Source organism: Bos indicus x Bos taurus, chromosome 10, assembly GCF_003369695.1.
Source record: "Bos indicus x Bos taurus breed Angus x Brahman F1 hybrid chromosome 10, Bos_hybrid_MaternalHap_v2.0, whole genome shotgun sequence".
Lineage (NCBI taxonomy): Eukaryota > Metazoa > Chordata > Mammalia > Artiodactyla > Bovidae > Bos > Bos indicus x Bos taurus.
The window spans coordinates 66,927,648-66,948,353 of NC_040085.1; the positions used below are offsets into that span (position 1 = coordinate 66,927,648).

The following is a 20,706-nucleotide window of genomic DNA, read 5'->3' on the forward strand; positions in this document are numbered from 1 at the left end:
AATCATATCATTAAAAGTGTTTTAACTGTATTTTTTTGGTTTGCTTTGTTGAGTATGTTTAATAGATGCTGAAATGCAGTGTTTATTCAAAATTATAGGGAGGTACTCATCATTGGGGGCTTCCCAGATGGATCAGCAGTAAAGAACCCTCCTCAGAGGAGCCTGGAGGGCTACAGTCCTAGGGTTGCAAGAGTTGGACACGACTTAAATGACTAAACAACAGCAACGCATCATTAAAAGGGGAGGGATAGAGTAAAGAAAAAAGACAATGGGATTTCAAAACTGAAACTTACTTCTCTTAAGTTGGAGAGAAGACAGAGGAGCCTAGAGGGCTACAGTCCACAGGGTCACAAAGAATCAAACGTGACTGAAGCAACTTAGCACTCATACACGTGACCATTTGAATGTGAAAAAAAAATGTTTTTTGAATGAAATACCATAAAAAGGAAACTTTTAGGGGACAAATTTGACCATGTACTCTTTTATGTTTTAGTTTCTTGCTGCTGATAGTCGCTCTCCTGGCTTCTTACTCAGTTCATCTCCTGCTTAGCTTGTGTATTCAGACAGGTAAGTAAAATGTGTGCTTGCTTATTCATTTGATAAAATAGCCTATTGAGATCATGTCAGCCAGGTTGGGTGTCTCAAATCTAATTTCCAGTGGGAGTATTAGGTAGGGTGGTTGAAATGGAGGATTTCAGAAGGTCAGAATATATGGACCCAGTCCTTCAGGAGAATATCTGAGGGCAGACGAGGAGGAGGAAACCGGCATTCTTCCCCTGCCTTTCTCCACAACATGTGACATAGATTTCTAGGTTAGAGTAGATTAGGGAAAGCACCTGAAAGATGTTTAAAGGATCCAGACCTTGTGTTAGGGAGAAGCAGTACCCAGGTGTTCATGCTCATCGTCTTTCTCCTAGGGTGATCACTTTCTGGAGAACACCTTCCGAGATCTACTACTGCTGTCTCTGCCCCCCATATATTGATGTGTGTGCATATATATACATATATATATGTTTTTTCCACTTATGCAGTTCAGTCATGGATTGAATAAGTTCTTTCAAGTTGCAATAAATAAAAGCGTATGAATCGTGGAACTGCTTTCTTAAAGTTTTTCTTTTGGCATTAATAAATACTCTGTGCCCACCAATCCTGGTCTTTCTATCTGCCTAGGCTGATCTCCCTTTGGATTGCGACAGTTATGATGCCAGAATCATGAGTTTAAGTCTTATGTGGATGGGTTCACTTTGCCCTGTTGTTTTCAGGTTTTTAAGAAACAGAACAGATACATAAAATAGATAAAAATGGGATTGTTCTGGTTGAAACAGGTGTTTCTTGAGGATTTTAAGACTCTTCAGAACAGAGTTCTAAATCCACAGCTCTAGGCTGTTTAATCTGTCTATGCATCAGACGCATCTGCAGATTGTTCTGTAAACAGAGGTTTCTAAGCCTCAGGGATTCTAATTCCAAGAATCTGAGGTAGGATTCAGGAATCTCTTTTTAAAAGTCCTCCAGGGGACTCTTACACAACATGGACTTAGGATCTGTAGTTCACAGCTGTAAGTTGTGTCATTGCTTTTGGTCATTCAACCAACGAATACATTCCTTTGCTTGCAGGGGGCTTGGGTGACTGTGTAGACAGATAGAAATACCAGGAAATGATGCAATATTAATCGCAAAGTAACAAGTTGTTATACAACATCCCAAATTCAGGAGTAAGAGCATTAAAGAAGTATATTTGTAAATCCTGCTGAAAGGGGACTGAATTTTAATGCATGTTTTGAAATTTTGCTTCTTTGTTTAAAAAAGTTATTTTTACTTAATTGTGATAGTCTATCTAACATCTTCATAGGTTATTTTATCATGGTTTCTACTAAAAGATTAATATGGTAGTAAGTCATGTGGCAATTGTATCTTCATTACCTGAAGTGTTTTGCTTTATTAATTTAAATTATTTGGAAGTAGTATTCAATTTATGAAGATTTCTGGATAATGCTATTTTTTTTTTTTTTTGCTTTCCTTCAGATCATATGTATTTAACTTTAAAATTCTGACATCTGTTATTCTTTTCTATAACTTTGGGGCATCTAAAGTGAAAAGCTCTGTTTCTCTTTCTTTTTTCTTTTTCTTTGATTTTTTGTAGCTTACTTGGTCCATGAACTAACTTCTTCATGATTCTTCATACACACTGCTGCACCTGTCTGCTGTTGATTGAATTCCTTCAGTCACTGTAAAGTTCTCTGTGCAGGTAGGCTTTAAAAATAATAACAAATCATATATATATATATATATATATATATATATATTGCATATGCTATACATATATGCTAGAGAATAATACACAGCTAAATTTCTCTCTAGTTTGTTGGACTGTCATAAAAGAGTATTCAGACTGGATTCACTGGTTGGAGAAAGGATTATCACAAGTCTTTACAGATTAGCTTCATTATTTGCCTAGAGCACAAGAGAAATTCTACCTTTATAAAAGTTCAGTTCAGTTCAGTTCAGTCGCTCAGTTGTGTCTAACTCTTTGAGACCCCATGAATTGCAGCAGGCCAGGCCTCCCTGTCCATCACCAACTCCCGGAGTTCACTCAAACTTACATCCATCCAGTCGGTGATGCCATCCAGCCATCTCATCCTCTGTCGTCCCCTTCTCCTCCTGTCCCCAATCCCTCCCAGCATCAGAGTTTTTTCCAATGAGTCAACTCTTCGCATGAGGTGGCCAAAGTACTGGAGTTTCAGCTTTAGCATCATTCCTTCCAAAGAACAGGATTTCTTTTAATGAAATTCTGGTATTTTTGATTTTATATAGGATTTGGGATATGTCTGGACTTTTCTTGAGGGCTGAGGCATATAAGGTACCTTAATCTCTCTAGCCTTAGTTTGTGCTTAGTCATTCAGTCATGTCCAACTCTGAATCCCCATGGACTGTAGCCTGCCAAGCTCCTTTGTCCATGGAATTCTCCAGGCAAGAATACTGGACTGGGGATCCATTCCCATCTCCAGAGGATCTTCCGGATCCAGGAAACCTTAGTTTGCCAGTTCTAAAATGATAGTGATAATACTTTTCTCTTGGGATTATTGTGAGAATGAAATACAATGACATACGTAAAATGTCAAGTCCTTGGTAAAATGCTAGTAGCTTTTATTATCATGAGTTCTCATTGGGCCAGAACGCATAAGGATTGCAAAGTATGTATGTATATATATATATATATATATATATATATATTTTTTTTTTTTTTTTTTGGCTGCATGGCATGTAGGATCTTAGTTCCCCAACCAGAAATTGAACCCATGCTCCCTGCAGTAGCAGAGTCTTAACCACTGGACCACCAGGGAGTTCCCCCAAGGTGCTGTACATACTGTACTGCTGTCCCAGAAACAGTTGGTTCATTATGATTCTCTGGGGAAATGTTTATGCTCTGGGAATAAAGGAAGAGCTCCCCTCCTCTGGTTTCCACATCAGTGTCAACAGAAGAGAATCAGAGTCTTAGAACTCAGCCTGTATCTGGTCAGGTCCCTACTTCCTAGTCCTTGCTCCCTACCACTCACTGCATTGTCATCATTATTTGCCTTGAGATCATTTGGATTAATAATCTTATACCACTTAATTTATGTCACTCAGTTTATGTCAATCAGTTCAAGAATCCTATGTTATCCTTCATTTCCCAGACTCACCCAATATAGTTCTGTCATTTTCTTTTTTTAATTTTATTGAAATATAGTTGATTTACAATGTTGTATTAATTTCTGCTATACAACAGAGTGATTCAGCTATACACATATGTGCGTTTTTTCATATTCTATTCCATTATGGTTTATCACAGGATATTGAATATAGTTCCTCTTAACTCTTCTGAATATTTCCTTACCTTTCTTACTCTAGAACCTAAGACTTCTCTGTGAACACTGCTTTCCCTACAGTTCTCTCAAGTGGCCTCTCTTTTCTCTTCCATGTCCCTCATACTGGTCTAAAGATAGGATAGATGTCCTACTGACATCTCATTTCTACTTCCTCTCCCTAAACCCCAGCTTTGAATCTCATAAAGTCTACCTTATGGATATCATATACAGACTCCTCAGCCATGTTCTGTCATTTTGTGAACATTTTAGCTTCTGCTTTCCTTTCAGTTTCATCAGTATCACCCCATCTGGATGGGTACTGGACGATTTCAGTACCCATGTAGATAGTCTAACACTTTCATTTCTGTAATTTTTTCTCTTCTAATGATTATATTCTCTTCCTACCTCAGCTACTTATTTCCCTGGTCATACTATTGATCTTGTCTTTACCAAAATTTCATCCCCTCCAAAATCTCATTTTCAAGAATCCACCCTCCAAAAACTACCATCTTTTTAATTTGTTAAAAATTCATTCCCTCAAGTACTCCAACTCTGGCAATTCTTCGCCCCCCACCTGGATTTGAGGTCATTGATATACTACTTTTTGCTCTCTCCTTGACTCTCTTGTCCATATTTCTTCTCTGCATCCAGTTGAAGTTTCTTGTTGTTATAATCATACCCTTGCTCCTCCCTTTCACCATGCTACTTTCCTGGCAAAACTCCAATCATAGTTAAATGTAACAGCCTACCTCACACATGCACCTGTGCAGTTGACTATTCCTGAAGAAGAACATAAAGCCATGCAGATTAATGTCACTGTAATTCAGTGTCTAGTGGATCTGTGATGCTATCATCTAATCCTTATTAACTTCTTCAGTTCATTCACTTGCTTACTGTGCTGTCTAGGAGATGTCTTCTTTCTCTCAGACCTTCAACACATTCTCCTTGATTTCATTCTTAGCTGATAGCTTCACTTTCTTTTTCACTGACGAAACAGAAACCATCGTAAAAGAACTTTATAAGCTCTTACTACCACTTCCACCCACCTGTCTTCACCTGTACCTTATATTCTCTTACTTTGGATGAACTCTCTGTGTTCCTGTCTGAGGCTAGCCCCTCCACTTCTGCTGTGACCCCGTCTGCTCTCACCTACAGTATTCAGCCACTTTCTCCCTTCTCTCTTCTTTTTCATCATCTTTGTACTTTTCTTTCTATGAGTTTACAAATAGATCATAATTTCTTCCACTTAAAAAATGACGCTGCATGCATTCACTATGCTCCATGCCTTCATAGGGGATGATTATCAGGTGGCGCTAGTGGTAAAAAACCTGCCTGCCAGTGCAAGAGACTCAAATTCAATCCCTGGGTCAGGAAGATGATCCCCTCGAAGAATTCATGGCAACCCAATCTAGTATGTTTGCCTGGAGAATCCCATGGACAGAGGAGCCTGGAGGGCCCCAGTCCACAGGGCCGTGAAAAGTCAGACACAACTAAAGCAACTTAGCACACATGCACACTGTCGTAGTAAAGCTCTTGTGAAAATAGTTATCTATACCAGATACCTCCCCTTCCTCTTATTCTCTCTTGAACATTCTTCAGTCAGCCTTTCCCCATTACTACACAGAAATTATTGGACCAGCATCTTCCACATTGCTGATCCAGTGGTCAGTTCTGTCTTCATCTTAGTTGACTGGTCAGCACCACTGGACACAGTTGGTCACACCTTCCTCTGTAAAACGCTTATTCACACTCTCCTGGTTTCCTTCCTGTTTCACAGAATATGCTTTTCCTCTGCTAAATCCTTTTTATCTCCCTGTCTTCTAAACATTGGAGTATCCCTGGTACTGTTCCCCTGATCTCGTTTCTTTTACACTCTTGGGCTCATTACAGCCAGCCCTAAAATTGATACCCCTAGCCTGGATCTCTTCCCTTGAATTTCAGACTCATATCCAACTTCCTCCATGATATTGCCACTTGGATATTTAATATGCTAATGTAAAATTTGCCTCTTTATACTACCAGTCTACACTTTCCACTGTTTTCCTATCTAAGTAAATGATAAATCTTCCTTCTAGTTGCTCAGGCCAAAGACCTTAGAATTATTCTGGACTCTTCTTCTCATACTCCAAATGCAATTTCCAAATGTGAGGAAGTATCTGTCCTATAATTGTGAAAGTAAAATACTGACAAAAGAAGTGTGAAGACCGTGATGAAAAGGTATAGAGGCTAACCGTCAATCCAACATTTGTATTAGTATTTACCTACATGAGTTGAAAATTTATGAGCATGGATGTTTATAGCAGCTTTATTTATAATTGTTAGAATTTAGAAGCAACGAAGATGCCCTTCAGTGAGTGAATGGATAAACTGGTCCATTCAGTTAATAGAATATATTAACAGCACTTCAGAGAAATGAACTGTCAAGCCTTGAAAGACATGGAGGAATCTTATAAAGGCATCTTGCTAACTGAAAAAGCCAGTGTAAAAAGGCTGCATTCTGTATGGTTCCAACTATATGACACTCTAGGAAGGACAAAACTATGGAGACAATGAGAAGATCAGTAGTTGCCACGGCTTAAGAAGGAAGGAGGAATGACTAGATGGAAGCATAGATGCAATTTAAGGCAGTTGAGACTGTTCTGTATGATACTATACTGGTAAATACACGTCATTATTCATTTATCAAAACCATAGAATGTGCAGCACCAAGGAGGAACTCTAGTCTATGGATTTGTGGTGATAATGATGTGTCAGTGTAAATTCACTGATGTGACAAATACACCCCTCTGGTGGGGGGTTTTGATAGTGAGTGGGGCTGTGCATGTGTGGGGATAGAATGTGAAAACTATACTTTCTGCTCAATTTTGCTCTGAACCTAAAACTGCTGTGAAAATAAAATCTGTTTTTAAAAAACTTAAACAAACTCAGAGGGAAAGAGGAAACAGAGATAATTCACAGACCAGATGAAAACTTTAAAAACTATATTTAATAGCTTCAGAGAACCAAAAGAAGATATTACATCATTGAAATAAGGACAAGAAATTATTTCAAACATATAGTAAGAGTATAAGAGTCCCAGATGTTAGAAATGAAATTTAAAATTAATTTAGTAGCTGGGTTGAAAAGAGTTAAGGAAATTTCCTGAGGGGAAATAAAAAGACAAGGAGCTTGAAAATGGGAGAAAAAATATAAGAAAATGAGAGGATCGGTCCAGGAGGTTCAGCATGCAAATAATAAGAATTCCATGAAAACAGAAAAATTAGATGATAGAAAATTATCAACAAAACAATACAAGCAAAGTTTGTAACTGAAAGAAATTAGTTTCCAGATTGAGAGAATTTTTCCTGGTAACCAGTGTAATAATTATAAAAGAATTCATATCAAGATGTATCTTTATGAAAAATTAGAATACAGTTATAAAGAGACTATACTGAAAGCTTCAGAGAGGAGAAACAAACAATTCTCATGCAAAGAGTCGAAATCTATAATGACAAAAGACTTCCCAGGAAAAGCTATAAATAAGACTATAGAGCAATACCTTCAGAATTCTTGAGGAAAATGATCTCAGTATAGAATGCTACATCCTGCCAAACTATTTTTTACAGGTAGAATAATGACATAAAAGACTCAAAAAATTATCTCCTATACACTCTTATGTAATGAGCAATGGAGGATGCCACTTACCAAAAAGTTCAGTTCAGTTCAGTCACTCCCTTGTGTCCAACTCTTTGAAACCCCATGGACTGCGGCATGCCAGGCTTCCCTGTCCATCACCAACTTCCAGAGCCTGCTCAAACTCATGTCTATTAGGTTGGTGATGCCATCCAACCATCTCATCCTCTCAACCATGTCACCTTTCCTCCTGCCTTCAATCTTTCCCAGCATCAGGGTCTTTTCCAATGCGTCAGTTCTTTGCATCAGGTGGCCAAAGTATTGGAGTTTCAGCTTCAGTGTCAGTCCTTCCAATGAATATTCAGGACTGATTTCCTTTAGGATTCCCTGGTTGGATCTCCTTGCTGTCCAAAGGACTCTCAGGAGTCCTCTCTAACACCACAGTTCAAAAGCATCAATTCAGTGCTCAGCTTACCACAATTAGGTGGTACCAAAAAAATTAGGGATCCAGCACAAGGGAGAGGCTCCTTGGTGGCTCAGACAGTAAAGAACCCGCCTGTTCAATCCCTGGGTTGGGAAGATCCCTCGGAGAAGGGAATGGTGACCCACTCCAGTGTTCTTGCTTGGAGAATCCCATGAACCGAGGAACCTGGTGGGCTGCAGTCCATGGGGTTGCAAAGAGTTGGACACGACTGAGCAACTTACACACACAGCACAGGGGAGAAGTGGAGGGAATTCCCAGGACAACAGCCAAACAGCAGGTCTGAGAGCTCCCTGCAGGTTGAAGTAGTTCTTTTTACAAAGGCGCAGTCAGCTTTCCAGGTCATGCTTGCCTTCAGGATTTTGTTCAGGATGGAAATCCTTTTCTTTTTCTTCTTCCTGAAGGGAGTGCCTTTCTCATTTGTCTGTCTAGCTCTGATTTGTACTAACAGTACCTGTTAGATTAGCAGTAGATTAGCAGTCAGACCTGGCTGTTACAGAAGTCTAAGAATCAAATAGTGGAAGATTGAAGCAAGGTATTAACAAAGAGAATAAAAGGGGAAAAAAAGCAAGTTAAGAAACTTGGCGAAGTTAGACTGAATGTGGAGGAGGGCCTGTCTGAGGATATCTCCCAGATTTCTGACACAGGCCACTGGATTAATGATAGTGTCATTAATGGTCATAAGAACACAGCAGGAGATGCTAGTTCAAAATAAAAATGAGTTCAGTTTTGGATATGTGCACTCTGAAGTAAAATTAGATGGACCAGTCCTAGAAGTGAAGCCCAGGATAGAGGCTCATTCATTCATCCTATACTCATTTATCTGTGAGGATTACAGAGATAAATGACTTCCTTCCTTCCCTTAAAAAAGCTCATAATCTAGAAGGGGAGACATACATAAGCAAATGATTTATAATGTAGTGTGATCATTTAAATATGAGCAAGGTATAATGATAGCTCGGAGGAGAGAATGTTTTGCTTTGTCTCAGTGGGGGGTGAGGGGGGTGGTGAGGGTCGGCCAGTATTGGGAGGACCGAGCTAAAAAGGAATTTGACCAATAGACAAGGCAAGAGAGAATATTCCCGCACATACAAAGGTACATACTGAATATTTTACCCACCATACTAAAACTAGTTCACTATTATTTATGCATAAGACACAAAGAAGAAAATGAAACTGAATAAATAGACAAGTGTCAGATCTTAAGGAATTTGGAGCTTTTGCTGAGGCCGTGAGAAGTCACTGAGGTGGCTGGAAAAGAGTCAAAGTAGATACTAGGATTCACCAATTGTTGTTTCCAAAGAGAATTTTGATCCTTCTGAGAGCCCACTGAGAAAGAGAACATAGTCCCCTATCTTCTTCTTTCTAACGGTTACAATTCTTTTACGAGGATTTTATTTTTTAGCAATAATGAGGAAATAAAGAGTAAAATGACCCCCTTGCCCTCCCCATTCTTTTTTTAATGAAACATGGTAGAGTGGTGATTTGAAATCCATCACAGCACCCTCTTTTTAAAAAAAAAAATTCAAAATGCTTCTTTTATTACCTAAAGTGAATTCCTATAGGTATTATAACCTACTTGTGGTGGGCTAAGTTAGTTCAGTTCAGTTCAGTTGCTCAGTCATGTCCGACTCCTTGCGATCCCATGGACTGCAGCATGCCAGGCTTCCCTGTCCATCACTAACTCCCAGAGCCTACTCAAACTAATGTCCATCGCTAAGTAAAGGTGCCCCCAAAACATATCCAGATTCTAATCCCTGTGAATGTTACCACTGATGGCAAAAAAGGGACTTTGCGAGGGCGACTATTCTGTGGACTCAGTGCAGTTACCTGGTCACAGAGAGAGAGCTCAGACAGCAGCGGAGAAGGCAATTATGACCACAGAGGCAGAGATGGGAGTGATCTGGCCACAAATCAAGTCAGGCCAGCTGTCACTGGAAGCTGGAAGAGGCAAGGAATAGACTTCCTCTAGGGCCTCTACAGAAACTGTAGCCTTGCTGCTACCTTGATGCTGACCCAGTGAGACTGATTCTGGCCTTCTGACCTCCAGAATTACGAGAGAATAAATTTCTGCTCTTTTAAGTCACCAAATTTGTGATACTTTGTTACGCAGCCATAGGAAACCAATACAGTACTTAAAATTAATATAATGCCGTATAGCAAAGTAAAGGAGAGGCAAAAACAAAATAAACGCTGTTAGTGATATGATTTTTCTAAATGGGAAACAGTTTTTGGCAAAGTTCCAAACAAAACCAAACATAGTAATTATGTTCCTGGAAATTTTAGTGTGTATTGAAAGCATTAGCCATTGTTTCCTCAGCATCTACCAAACAGAGGGTGTTTAATAAAAGCTGGGTATGTGGGTGATGATGGATGGATGGATTAGAGCTACAGAGGGATTCTATTTTAAAAGTTCCAAATTTAACACACAGGCAGAAATTACGTATGTCAGAAGTATCTTTGAAAATTTATTGTATAGTTTATAAAATAAAGTGTACAAATTTACATGTTGGACACCAAGATACCATTTCTCAATAAAGCTGAGAGCCTTTTATTTTTCCCCCACATTAGTCTGGGTACTGTGTGAAGGCTTTGGATCTCTTTAGGGTCCCATTCAGCACTGAGATGCTCTCATTGTGAGAGCAAATGAAACTGAAACTGATTGAAAGACAGTAGATTCCTATTTCCTATCTCAGTGCTCATAGTATTTATTTATTGTTTGGTATGATAGCTGCCCACACTATTTATAATTTTGTATCTTTTTCTTGGGATTAATGAGCATAGTTCAGTATTCCCACAATTAATTAAGTGGGCTGATTATGGGACTCCATTTTCAGTGAATGGTGGTCTTGTCTCATCCTTTCTTCTGGTAAGTACTCATCTTGCCTAGATTTTTCTCCCCCAGGGGCATGTGGCAGTGTCTAAAGACCCTGGTGGCTCACACAGTAAAGAATCCGCATGCAAGGCAGGAGACCTGGGTTTGATCCCTGGGTTGGGAAGATCCCCTGGAGAAGGGCATGGCAAACCACTCTAGTATTCTAGCCTGGAGAATCCCCATGGACAGAGGAACCTGGTGGGCTACAGTCCATGGGGTCGCAAAGAATCAGACATGACTGAACAACTAAGCACAAAGACATTTCTGGTTTTCAAGGCCGAGAATTGGTGGGCAGGGTGAGGTGCTGCTGGCATCTCGTGAGGCCAGGGACGCTACTAAACCTGCCGCAGTGCACACAACAGCCCCCTCTGCAAACACTTATCCAGGTCCAACGTATCAGCAGGGCAGGATGAGAAAACCTGAGCTAGACTGTATGTGTACTCTGCTTTTGTCATGACCCCTTTGTATTGTCTTACTTGATGGCAGAATGTTTCCTGTAGCAGAACTGAACTTTTGTTAGTGGGCTGCAGGGAAGGATGGGTATAAGTCTTTGCAGGATTAAACATGTTTTTAAATGAACCTCCTCTTTTAATTTTATCAAGGTAATAACAGTCACACACATGTGGATGTACATGCCGTGTGTATATGTGTGTGTGCACTTATGCAGGAGGACTTGGAACACTTTCCTGCCCATTCTTCCCCACCTCTAGTTCCATTTTCCAGAGTTCACAGCATTTAGAGTTTTGCTTTGACTTCTCTTGGGGAGTTACCTCTCTAAGTGTAAATCATATTCTTCTACTGTTATTTATTGATTTAAGATATTATTTGTTGACACCTCGTTATGTAAGGTGAGGATTTAGCTTGAGTACACTAGTCCTTCTTCTAATTGTTGTTAGTTTATATTCAATAATTCTTTTTCTGATTATTTGTGACTCTAAACAATACATTTAAAGTTTTGTTTTTGTTTCTTAGATGGTGTTTTACTCTGCTACGTTGCATATATATATACTTGTATATATACTGTGCTTGCTTTCCCCTGTTGTCTATTTCCCGTCGTCCTTCTACTGTACTCTGATATTGTCAAGGTTGACAATATTTACTTTCTGTTTTATAATCTATCTTAAGTCATTAATGTTTTATGAATAAGTTGAGTCTAAAGTTGGAAAACCAATGAATAGCATTTATAGGATATAACCATGTAAATCCAGTTCACTGAAGAACCATGTGGTATGTTGGGACCCTAGAACTTTCTCTATGCCTGCAGGTATCTCACTTCTGTGACACTGAAAGGAGTATGTTCTTTGTACTCTCGCATTCTATTTTCTTTTACTACAAGTGCTCTAAAATCATGCCACATTTAGTTGGTAAACTGACATTTAAGTACACATTAAGAAAGATCAGAAGTGGTGGCACAGTTGCATAGGGGATATTCAATAAATGAATGGCCTGTGTGACACTATTAAGGAGAAAAAAGACAAGAGGAAAATGAAGGAAAGCACAAGAAAGAAAAGAATTTCAAAATAAGAGTGCATTCCAAATGGCCTGTTTTCTGAGGGTTGAACTGTATTTGAATAACTCACGTCCCTCACTCCAGTTCCAAAGATAATATTGCTGCTGCTGAAACTTGGGCTTTGTACTGTAACCAGAGTTTATTAATTGTCCTATTTCATTGAGGAAAAAATGCAAAGCAGACAGAACACTGGAGTAACTAGCTGGAAATATTCCACTGCTACATGGGAAGCAGCTTTCCAAATGATTCCTGTGGAGGCCAAACTCTCGGTCTAGCCAAAATAGCACTAAAGTGTGCCTTGATGGTACATTAAAGAAGAAAATTTTCCCCAATTTACTTGATTCAGATTTACAGCCTTTCTGCCCCCTCAAAGACATAGCATTGATTTCTTTAATATAAAAAACTAATTTCCTAAAATAGATTGCTAGTAACTGCTTTCAGTTATTTATTTAGAGAGGATTGTGCCAAGTATTGCTTGTTTGAATTCCTGTAAAAGGCTGAATTAATTTCATAATTTTCATAATTAATGTTATTCCTCTTCTGTAAGAATTTGCTATTAGTGTGACTGGTCATTACCATATCTTGTTTTGATAGCTCTCAAAGCATTTTTAACATTATAAATAAGGTATTACAACACTGATCGTATATTTTGCTTTATAGATCATATTTGATAAAACCTTTTGTTTTTCACTTAATATTGACATTTTTCATTTTATTCTAAACATAGCTTTTAATGGCTACATATTATTCTACTAGATATACCTACCATAATTTACTTAACCAGTTTACCATCATTGAGCATTTAGGTATTCTTTGTTTTCAATGTAATAATGCATAATGAGTTACATTTGTATACATGTATGCATGCTCATACGTAATGAGTATTTTTGCATACAGTGATTTCTCTGATATTAGCCTTATTTCCTAAGATGCACACTCCCAGGGGTCAAATATTATAAATGTTTTCAAGGTTCGTTTTTGAGATTACATTCTGAAGTCAGTTCCAATTTACACATAATTGTCCAAATGATAGAAAAGAATTTTAAAAGTATTTCACAATTGTTTTGGTTTATGTGTCAAAATGATCCAAAAAACCGTTAAAAAGTAAATATGTGGAGATAAAGCATTTGGCTGACTATGTACATATTTTATTTTAGCAATGCCTCAATATTAGGCCAGAAGCCATTATTCATACTCATGATGTCTCAAACATGGAAAAGTACTTCTGATTTTTGCAACATAAAAGAAGTAAGATGACAGTTACGGAACTGAATGACTAGTCAGATCTGCTGACTTGAAAAATAGAATTAGGATTTGAACATAATAGTCAGTCTCCATTTAAAAGTCTAAACCTTTTTTCACTCTGAATTTGGGGCTCTGCTATATTTAGAGATTTTTTAAAAAACTAGAAAATAATAGAGAATTAATTTGAGGTTGCTAAGATGTATGCCACTGTTGTCTGAAGTTGCAGTTACAGTATCTTCATTAAGCTGTTAGTGTGGTTATATTTTCTGGAGTAATGTTCTAATTTAAAGATTAAGACTAAGTGTTAAGTGTTTAATTTATTTAAATTTAGGTAATTGAAATATCAATTCTTTGGGGATTATTTCAGTATTATTTTTGCCTAAAGCAAAGTTACTTGCTTTAAAAAATTTTATTTATTTATTTTTAATAGAAAGATAATTGCTTTACTGTATTGCACTGGTTTCTACCAAACATCAATGTGAATCAGCCATAGGTTTACCCATGTCCCCTTCCACTTGAACATCCCTCCCACCTCCCGCCCCATCCCACCCGCCTAGGTTGTTATCCAGCCCCCGTTTGAGTTTCCTGAGTCATACAGCAAATTCCCACTGGCTATCTATTTTACATATGGTAATGGATGTTTCCATATTACTCTCTCCATACCTCCCATCCTCTCCTCCTTTTCTTCTCATGAAAAGTTACTTGCTTTTCATATTTACTAATATACAATTTATGGGGCTCTCTAAGTGGTGCAGTGGTAAAGAAGCCACCTGCTAATGCAATAGATGCAAAGAGAAGTGGGTTCTATCCCTGAGTTGAGAAGATCCCCTGGAGTAGCAAATGACAACCTGCTTCAGTATTCTTGCCATACTTGTTTTCTCCTATTTAAAAGTGAAACAAATCCTAGCTACATTTTTTGAAGATTATTATCTTGATAACTTGCTCCCTGACAAAGAAACTAGTGCAAAATAGGTAATTTTTAAAGCAAGTTATGTGATATATTTCCATGCATAACACTGAAAGCCTCCTTGCTTTAAGCCCTTGGAAGGAAAGTTTTTCTTTAAACAACACTTTCAACTCTAATATGAAAGAGGGATGCTGAAAATGAACACTGATGTTCCTTTAATCTCATGCTTCATAGTGACAAATCAGAGACCTTCTGAAGACTTGGTTCACATACACATAGTATGTAACAAAATTCCCTTCCCAATGTCAAATCAGAAGCTAATATTTAGAGCTTGTTCTGGTTGAATATATAAAACCAATCCTTTGGAATGTTAAATATAAAAAATTGTGTCCCTATAAATAACATTATTACTTAATTATGTTTAGGAACTTTGAAACAAACTTGTAAAGATTTATTGGTTGAAATAATTAATAATTTTTGTGATGACATTCACTTTAGAACATATGTATTTGGAAAAATAGAATTTGGGCATTTCAAGTAGAGGAAAAAATTCCAGATCTCAGTTTTTTAACTTTTTAAAAAATTTTTATGTTTAAAATATGTCTACAGTCTGCCCCTCTAGGATTATTCTAGGAAATTATTCTAGGAAATCTTTCACTGTTAAAGCATGAAGGTTCCTACTTGTAATTAAATTATATATTCCAAATTCCAAATTAAATTGTCCTTGCCCACTGTTGAGCAGTGTGTAAATACATTTTAAAAAATAGCTGTGTCTGGGACTTCCCCTGCGGTCCAGTGCTTAATACTCCATGCTCCCAATGCAGGGGGCACAGCTTTGATCCCTGGTCAGGGAGCTAAGATCCTTTATGCCACATGACCCAGCTAAAAAAAATTAAAATATTAAATAAAAAATTAAAAATAAGTATGTCATGCAAAAAGTTCTAAATTCTTTGATCAACCCTGATAATAGATTATAATTTTAAAATGTTAAAAAAATTTTTGTTCTTAAGTAAAACTTATTTTTTTAAGCATTTCACTGTGTTCTTTCTAACTTTGTAGTTATAACATGAAAAGACCACATATGGTTTTCAAAATGCTTATGTTTGCATACTTGATGAACTTTGTTCACCTTATAGCATGTTTAAAAAACTGATAATTAGAAGATCATGTCACTTAAGAGCTAAACAATGCTAAAAGATGAAAGTATACAGTTTTTTGTTAATATAGTGATAGCTTAAAGAAACCCATGTATATCTTGAGAGGAATGTTAAAAACTTGATTTAAGAAATGATGATCCATATCTTTGATTCAATAGGAAATGTGTGATGTTATTATTAAGTCTTAGTATCTACTAACCTGCCTTTTTTTGGCATAAGCACTGAAAAGTTAAGGACTTCTCAGACTTTGTTGTTGTTCAGCCGGTAAGTTGTGTCTGACTCCCTCAACCCCAAGAACTAACCGTAGCGCGCCAGGCTTCCCTGTCCGTCACTATATCACAGAGTTTGCTCACATTCATGTGCATTGAGTTAGCGATGCTATCCAATCATCTCATCCTCTGCCACTCGCTTCTTCTCTTGCCCTCAATCTGTCTCAGCATCAGGGTCTTTTCCAATAAGTCGGCTCTTTGCATCAGGTGGCCAAAGTATTGGAGCTTCAGCTTCAGTCCTTCCAATGAATATTCAGGGTTGATTTCCTTTGGGATTCACTGGTTTGATCTCCTTGCAGTCCAAGGGACTCTCTAGAGTCTTCTCCAGCACTGCAATTCGGAAGCATCAATTTTTGGCACTCAGCCTTCTTGATGGTCCACCTCACATCCATACATGACTACTGGAAAAACCATAGCTTTGATTTAGGATTATATAAACATTTTTAATTCTCTTATTTTTACCTATGGTATCATTAATTTTAACATGAAACTCCCATTTAAGGACAAATTTGGTTCTTTTATAAGCCTTTTAATTTTCATCTTTTCTGTGATCACACTTCTAGAACATGTGGAATGAAAATGTAATTTCATACTCTATGATGAGAAAGAAAATATATTCCCTTATCGCAGGATGAAGGTATTGTTTCCATCTGGATATATTATATCCTAGGTAGCCTGTAAAAGTGAATGTCTCTGAAAGTATGATTTAGCTTTTATACTTTAGTAAGATTTATTTACATAGACAGTTTTTAGAAACTGTTGTCAATGAAAATTAATATTGGACAATGTAGTCTGTGAGTACTGTTTAGTGAGAAGTGGATTGTTTTTGAGTAATTATTATTTGAATTATTGCAACCTGGGTAGTTAGACAACCTTAGGAATTGCTAAACTCTATAAGAGGACATTGTCTTTATGGATCATAAGTTTTCAACTTTCCCCCAAGTCAGTACTTCAGCTTTAAATTTAATGTGATTGTCGAATAGCTGGGCTTCCCTAGTGGCTCTGACGTAAAGAATCCACTTGCAGTGCAGGACACCTGGGTTCGATCCCTGGGTTGGGAAGATCCCCTGGAGGAGGGCAGGGCAACCTACCGTGGTATTCTTCCCTGGAGAATCCCCATGGCGGGCTACAGTCCGTGGGGTCGCAAAGAGTTGAACATTTCTGAGTGACTAAGCTTAGCACACAGCACATCGAATAGCTGTAGGTAGCAGTGGAATAGCTTTCTTCCATGTAAGACTTGGTACACAGACAGAATTGTGTAAAAATAACAATTATGATTTCTCTCAACAGCTGTGACATCTTATGAGGATCTTGGACTCTTTGCATTTGGATTACCTGGAAAGGTAATTTTTTTTCTCCTTGCTGTATTCAAAATCCTGAAAGGCAGTTTTTCCCTTCCATTTCCAGTTAGAAAAGACAAGTATATATAGGAGGAAGAAATTAAGGGAATAAAAGGAAACTAAAGTGAAGAAAAGGAATGATGGGAGCAGGAAGAGAAAGAAGAAATCTCTATGACCTTCCTAAAAATGCATTGATAAATATAATTCAACACTTAAATTTTTTAGTGTTTTTTATTCTAATGAAGGGGAGCAGTGACTTATAATTTTAAATCAATACAATGGCCTGTTTTAACATTTTGTGATTAATGTTGATTAGATTATATTTGAATTCTCATGAAGACTGAACAAGACAGATGCATGGAATTAACCTTATAGCATGTTTATAAAATTGATAATTAGAAGATCATGTCATTTAAGAGCTGAATAGTGCTAAAAGATGATCCTTCATTTATAAGTGAGGAAATTAAGGCCCAGAGAAGGGAAAGGGCCTATTTGTCTATAATTACTCAAGCCAGTATGGAACCATAGGACTCCAGACTCAAAATCTATTACTTTTCCTCCCCAGAATAAGAGGAATAACAACAGTATTTATGGGGCATTCATTTGTGGTAGGCATGCTAAACTAGTTTAGTTAAACTAATTACCTGTCTTCTTCCACAGATAATCTGGAGTTAAATATTATTGTTAGTGTTTTAATAATTATTTTTGTTTCTGAAGAGCTATCATACTTCTAAAACCCATTTATATGTTTATTCCAAACAGAGCTTTTTCTTTGCATTTTGTAAATCTGTTGTTTGTGTTTTTTGTTTGTTTTTAATTTAAAAGGATGCTATTTTGTTGTTGGCTGAACTAACCTTTAAGAATTAAGTCTGAGAGGAAAAAGATACAGCTATGTAATGAGGGGCGGGAGATGTGTATTTGCATTCAAATTAACTTTGTATTTAAAGTACAAAAGAGAATATTTAAATCATGTTATATAGTCTCATGGTTTGGATCCTTATAGCCTGAAATTTGAACTAAATGGAGACTGTGTCACTTTTGAGGGTAAAGATTTTTGTTAATCATCCTTGGTAACAATTTTTCTTGAAGATCAGGATGTTTGTTATAATTAAGATCAATTTCCTGCATCCAGTTTAATCAAGGGAGAAGAAGAAAATATTATTTATATAAGAAAACTAATTAATTTAATACAATCTATGAACATGACTGAGCATCATCACTGTTATTTCACATTAGTATTTCCTTTGTTCCTTGGATAGCAGCAGAGTCTACAAGAAGAACATGGATTATTGAGAGTCCCCTTTTCCTACACTCTAGAGTAGCTGCATTATCATCTTGGTATATGCACACAGTTTTTAGTAGGCAGATACACAGACAGAGAATACTATAAATGAAGAGCTATTTGTTTGTTTAATATTTTCTCTCAACTTCCAGAGTTGGGTTGAAACTTTCCTATTTCCTTCTTCCCAGATGTTACATGAGTATAGATATAACATATGATAGGGTCACATTATTCTGAAGTTAAATATTTTTGAAGTGATTTGAACCTTTTAGGAAAACTGTTTTAATTGTCTATACATGGTTTATGTGCTTGGCAAACATTTATTGAGCAAATACCATGTGGCCATGCACTGCACCAGGCATGAGAAAGACAGGTAGATGGGTAGGTATATTGACTTTCTAGATCAAAAATGCTTCAACTGAGCCAGAAAATGGGAAAATACTCATCAACGCATTGATATTATTGCTTTTTGCAGTATATTCATAGAAAAATCCAAATTTCGTGTGTGACTGACAACAGATATTAATTGCATATGAAAGACGGTGTACAGAAATTTCACAAAAGTCTTTTCACAAATAACTGTGACATTTTGGAACTAATTTTTAAATGGGATGGCATGTAAAGGTTTTTCTGGAAAATATTAGAATGATAATTATCATATCTTCAAAGACATCTTCCCAGATGTTTCTATCATTAGCCCTGCTTTCCAAGACCTCCATGTCTTGATGACTTAGTTTGTGCCCAGGATCAGATCAGATCAGTCGCTCAGTCGTGTCCGACTCTTTGCGACCCCATGAATCGCAGCATGCCAGGCCTTGCTGTCCATCACCAACTCCCGGAGTTCACTCAGACTCACGTACATCGAGTCAGTGATGCCATCCAGCCATCTCATTCTCTGTCGTCCCCTTTTCCTCCTGCCCCCAATCCCTCCCAGCATCAGAGTCTTTTCCAAGGAGTCAACTCTTCGCATGAGGTGGCCAAAGTACTGGAGTTTCAGCTTTAGCATCATTCCTTCCAAAGAAATCCCAGGGCTGATGTCCTTCAGAATGGACTGGTTGGGTCTCCTTGCAGTCCAAGGGACTCTCAAGAGTCTTCTCCAACACCACAGTACAAAAGCATCAATTCTTCGGTGCTCAGCCTTCTTCACAGTCCAACTCTCACATCCATACATGACCACAGGAAAAACCATAGCCTTGACTAGACGAACCTTTGTTGGCAAAGTAATATCTCTGCTTTTGAATATGCTATCTAAGCGTCTTTTAATTTCATGGCTGCAGTCACCATCTGTAGTGATTTTGGAGCCCAGAAAAATAAAGTCTGACACTGTTTCCACTGTTTCCCCATCTATTTCCCATGAAGTGGTGGGACCGGATGCCATGATCTTCGTTTTCTGAACGTTGAGCTTTAAGCCAACTTTTTCACTCTCCACTTTTACTTTCATCAAGAGGCTTTTGAGTTCCTCTTCACTTTCTGCCATAAGGGTGGTGTCATCTGCATATCTGAGGTTATTAATATTTCTCCTGGCAATCTTGATTCCAGTTTGTGTTTCTTCCAGTCCAGGATTTCTCATGATGTACTCTGCATATAAGTTAAATAAGCAGGGTGACAATATACAGCCTTGACGAACTCCTTTTCCTATTTGGAACCAGTCTATTGTTCCATGTCCAGTTCTAACTGTTGCTTCCTGACCTGCATTCAAATTTCTCAAGAGGCAGATCAAGTGGTCTGGTATTCCCATCTCTTTCAGAATTTTCCACAGTTTATTGTGATCCACACAGTCAAAGGCTTTGGCATAGTCAATAAAGCAGAAATAGATGTTTTTCTGGAACTCTCTTGCTTTTTCCATGATCCAGGGGATGTTGGCAATTTGATCTCTGGTTCCTCTGCCTTTTCTAAAACCAGCTTGAACATCAGGAAGGCAAATGGAATTCCTAGGAGAAGAAGGGTGATCTCTTTCCAGTCCATGCACGACTGAATGATCTTAGATAGCTAGTCAGCTCCAGACATACATTGGAAGTATAGATTCACCAAGATTTAAGTGATTGAAAGGCCCAAGTGGAAGCAGAATATTTAATCATTTCTTCTGAGTACATCTGATGACCAAGAATGGATAAAGTGCCATCTTGTATTTCCCAGGAATCTCATCAAAGATCACAAGTTAGCAAGGCTCAGGCATATTTTGT

General features: G+C 37.6%; 1 protein-coding gene across 2 annotated transcripts in view; it reads left to right on the forward strand.

The window, feature by feature from the left end:
• SLC38A6 (solute carrier family 38 member 6) overlaps window positions 1–20,706 on the forward strand; it is a 71,537-nt gene that overhangs the window by 2,940 nt on the left and 47,891 nt on the right. For both annotated transcript variants that reach the window (XM_027554260.1, XM_027554261.1), the window contains 2 exons: window positions 494–567; window positions 17,192–17,244. In XM_027554260.1, coding sequence (XP_027410061.1) covers window positions 494–567; window positions 17,192–17,244 — 127 coding nt within the window. The remainder of the gene's footprint in view (window positions 1–493; window positions 568–17,191; window positions 17,245–20,706) is intronic.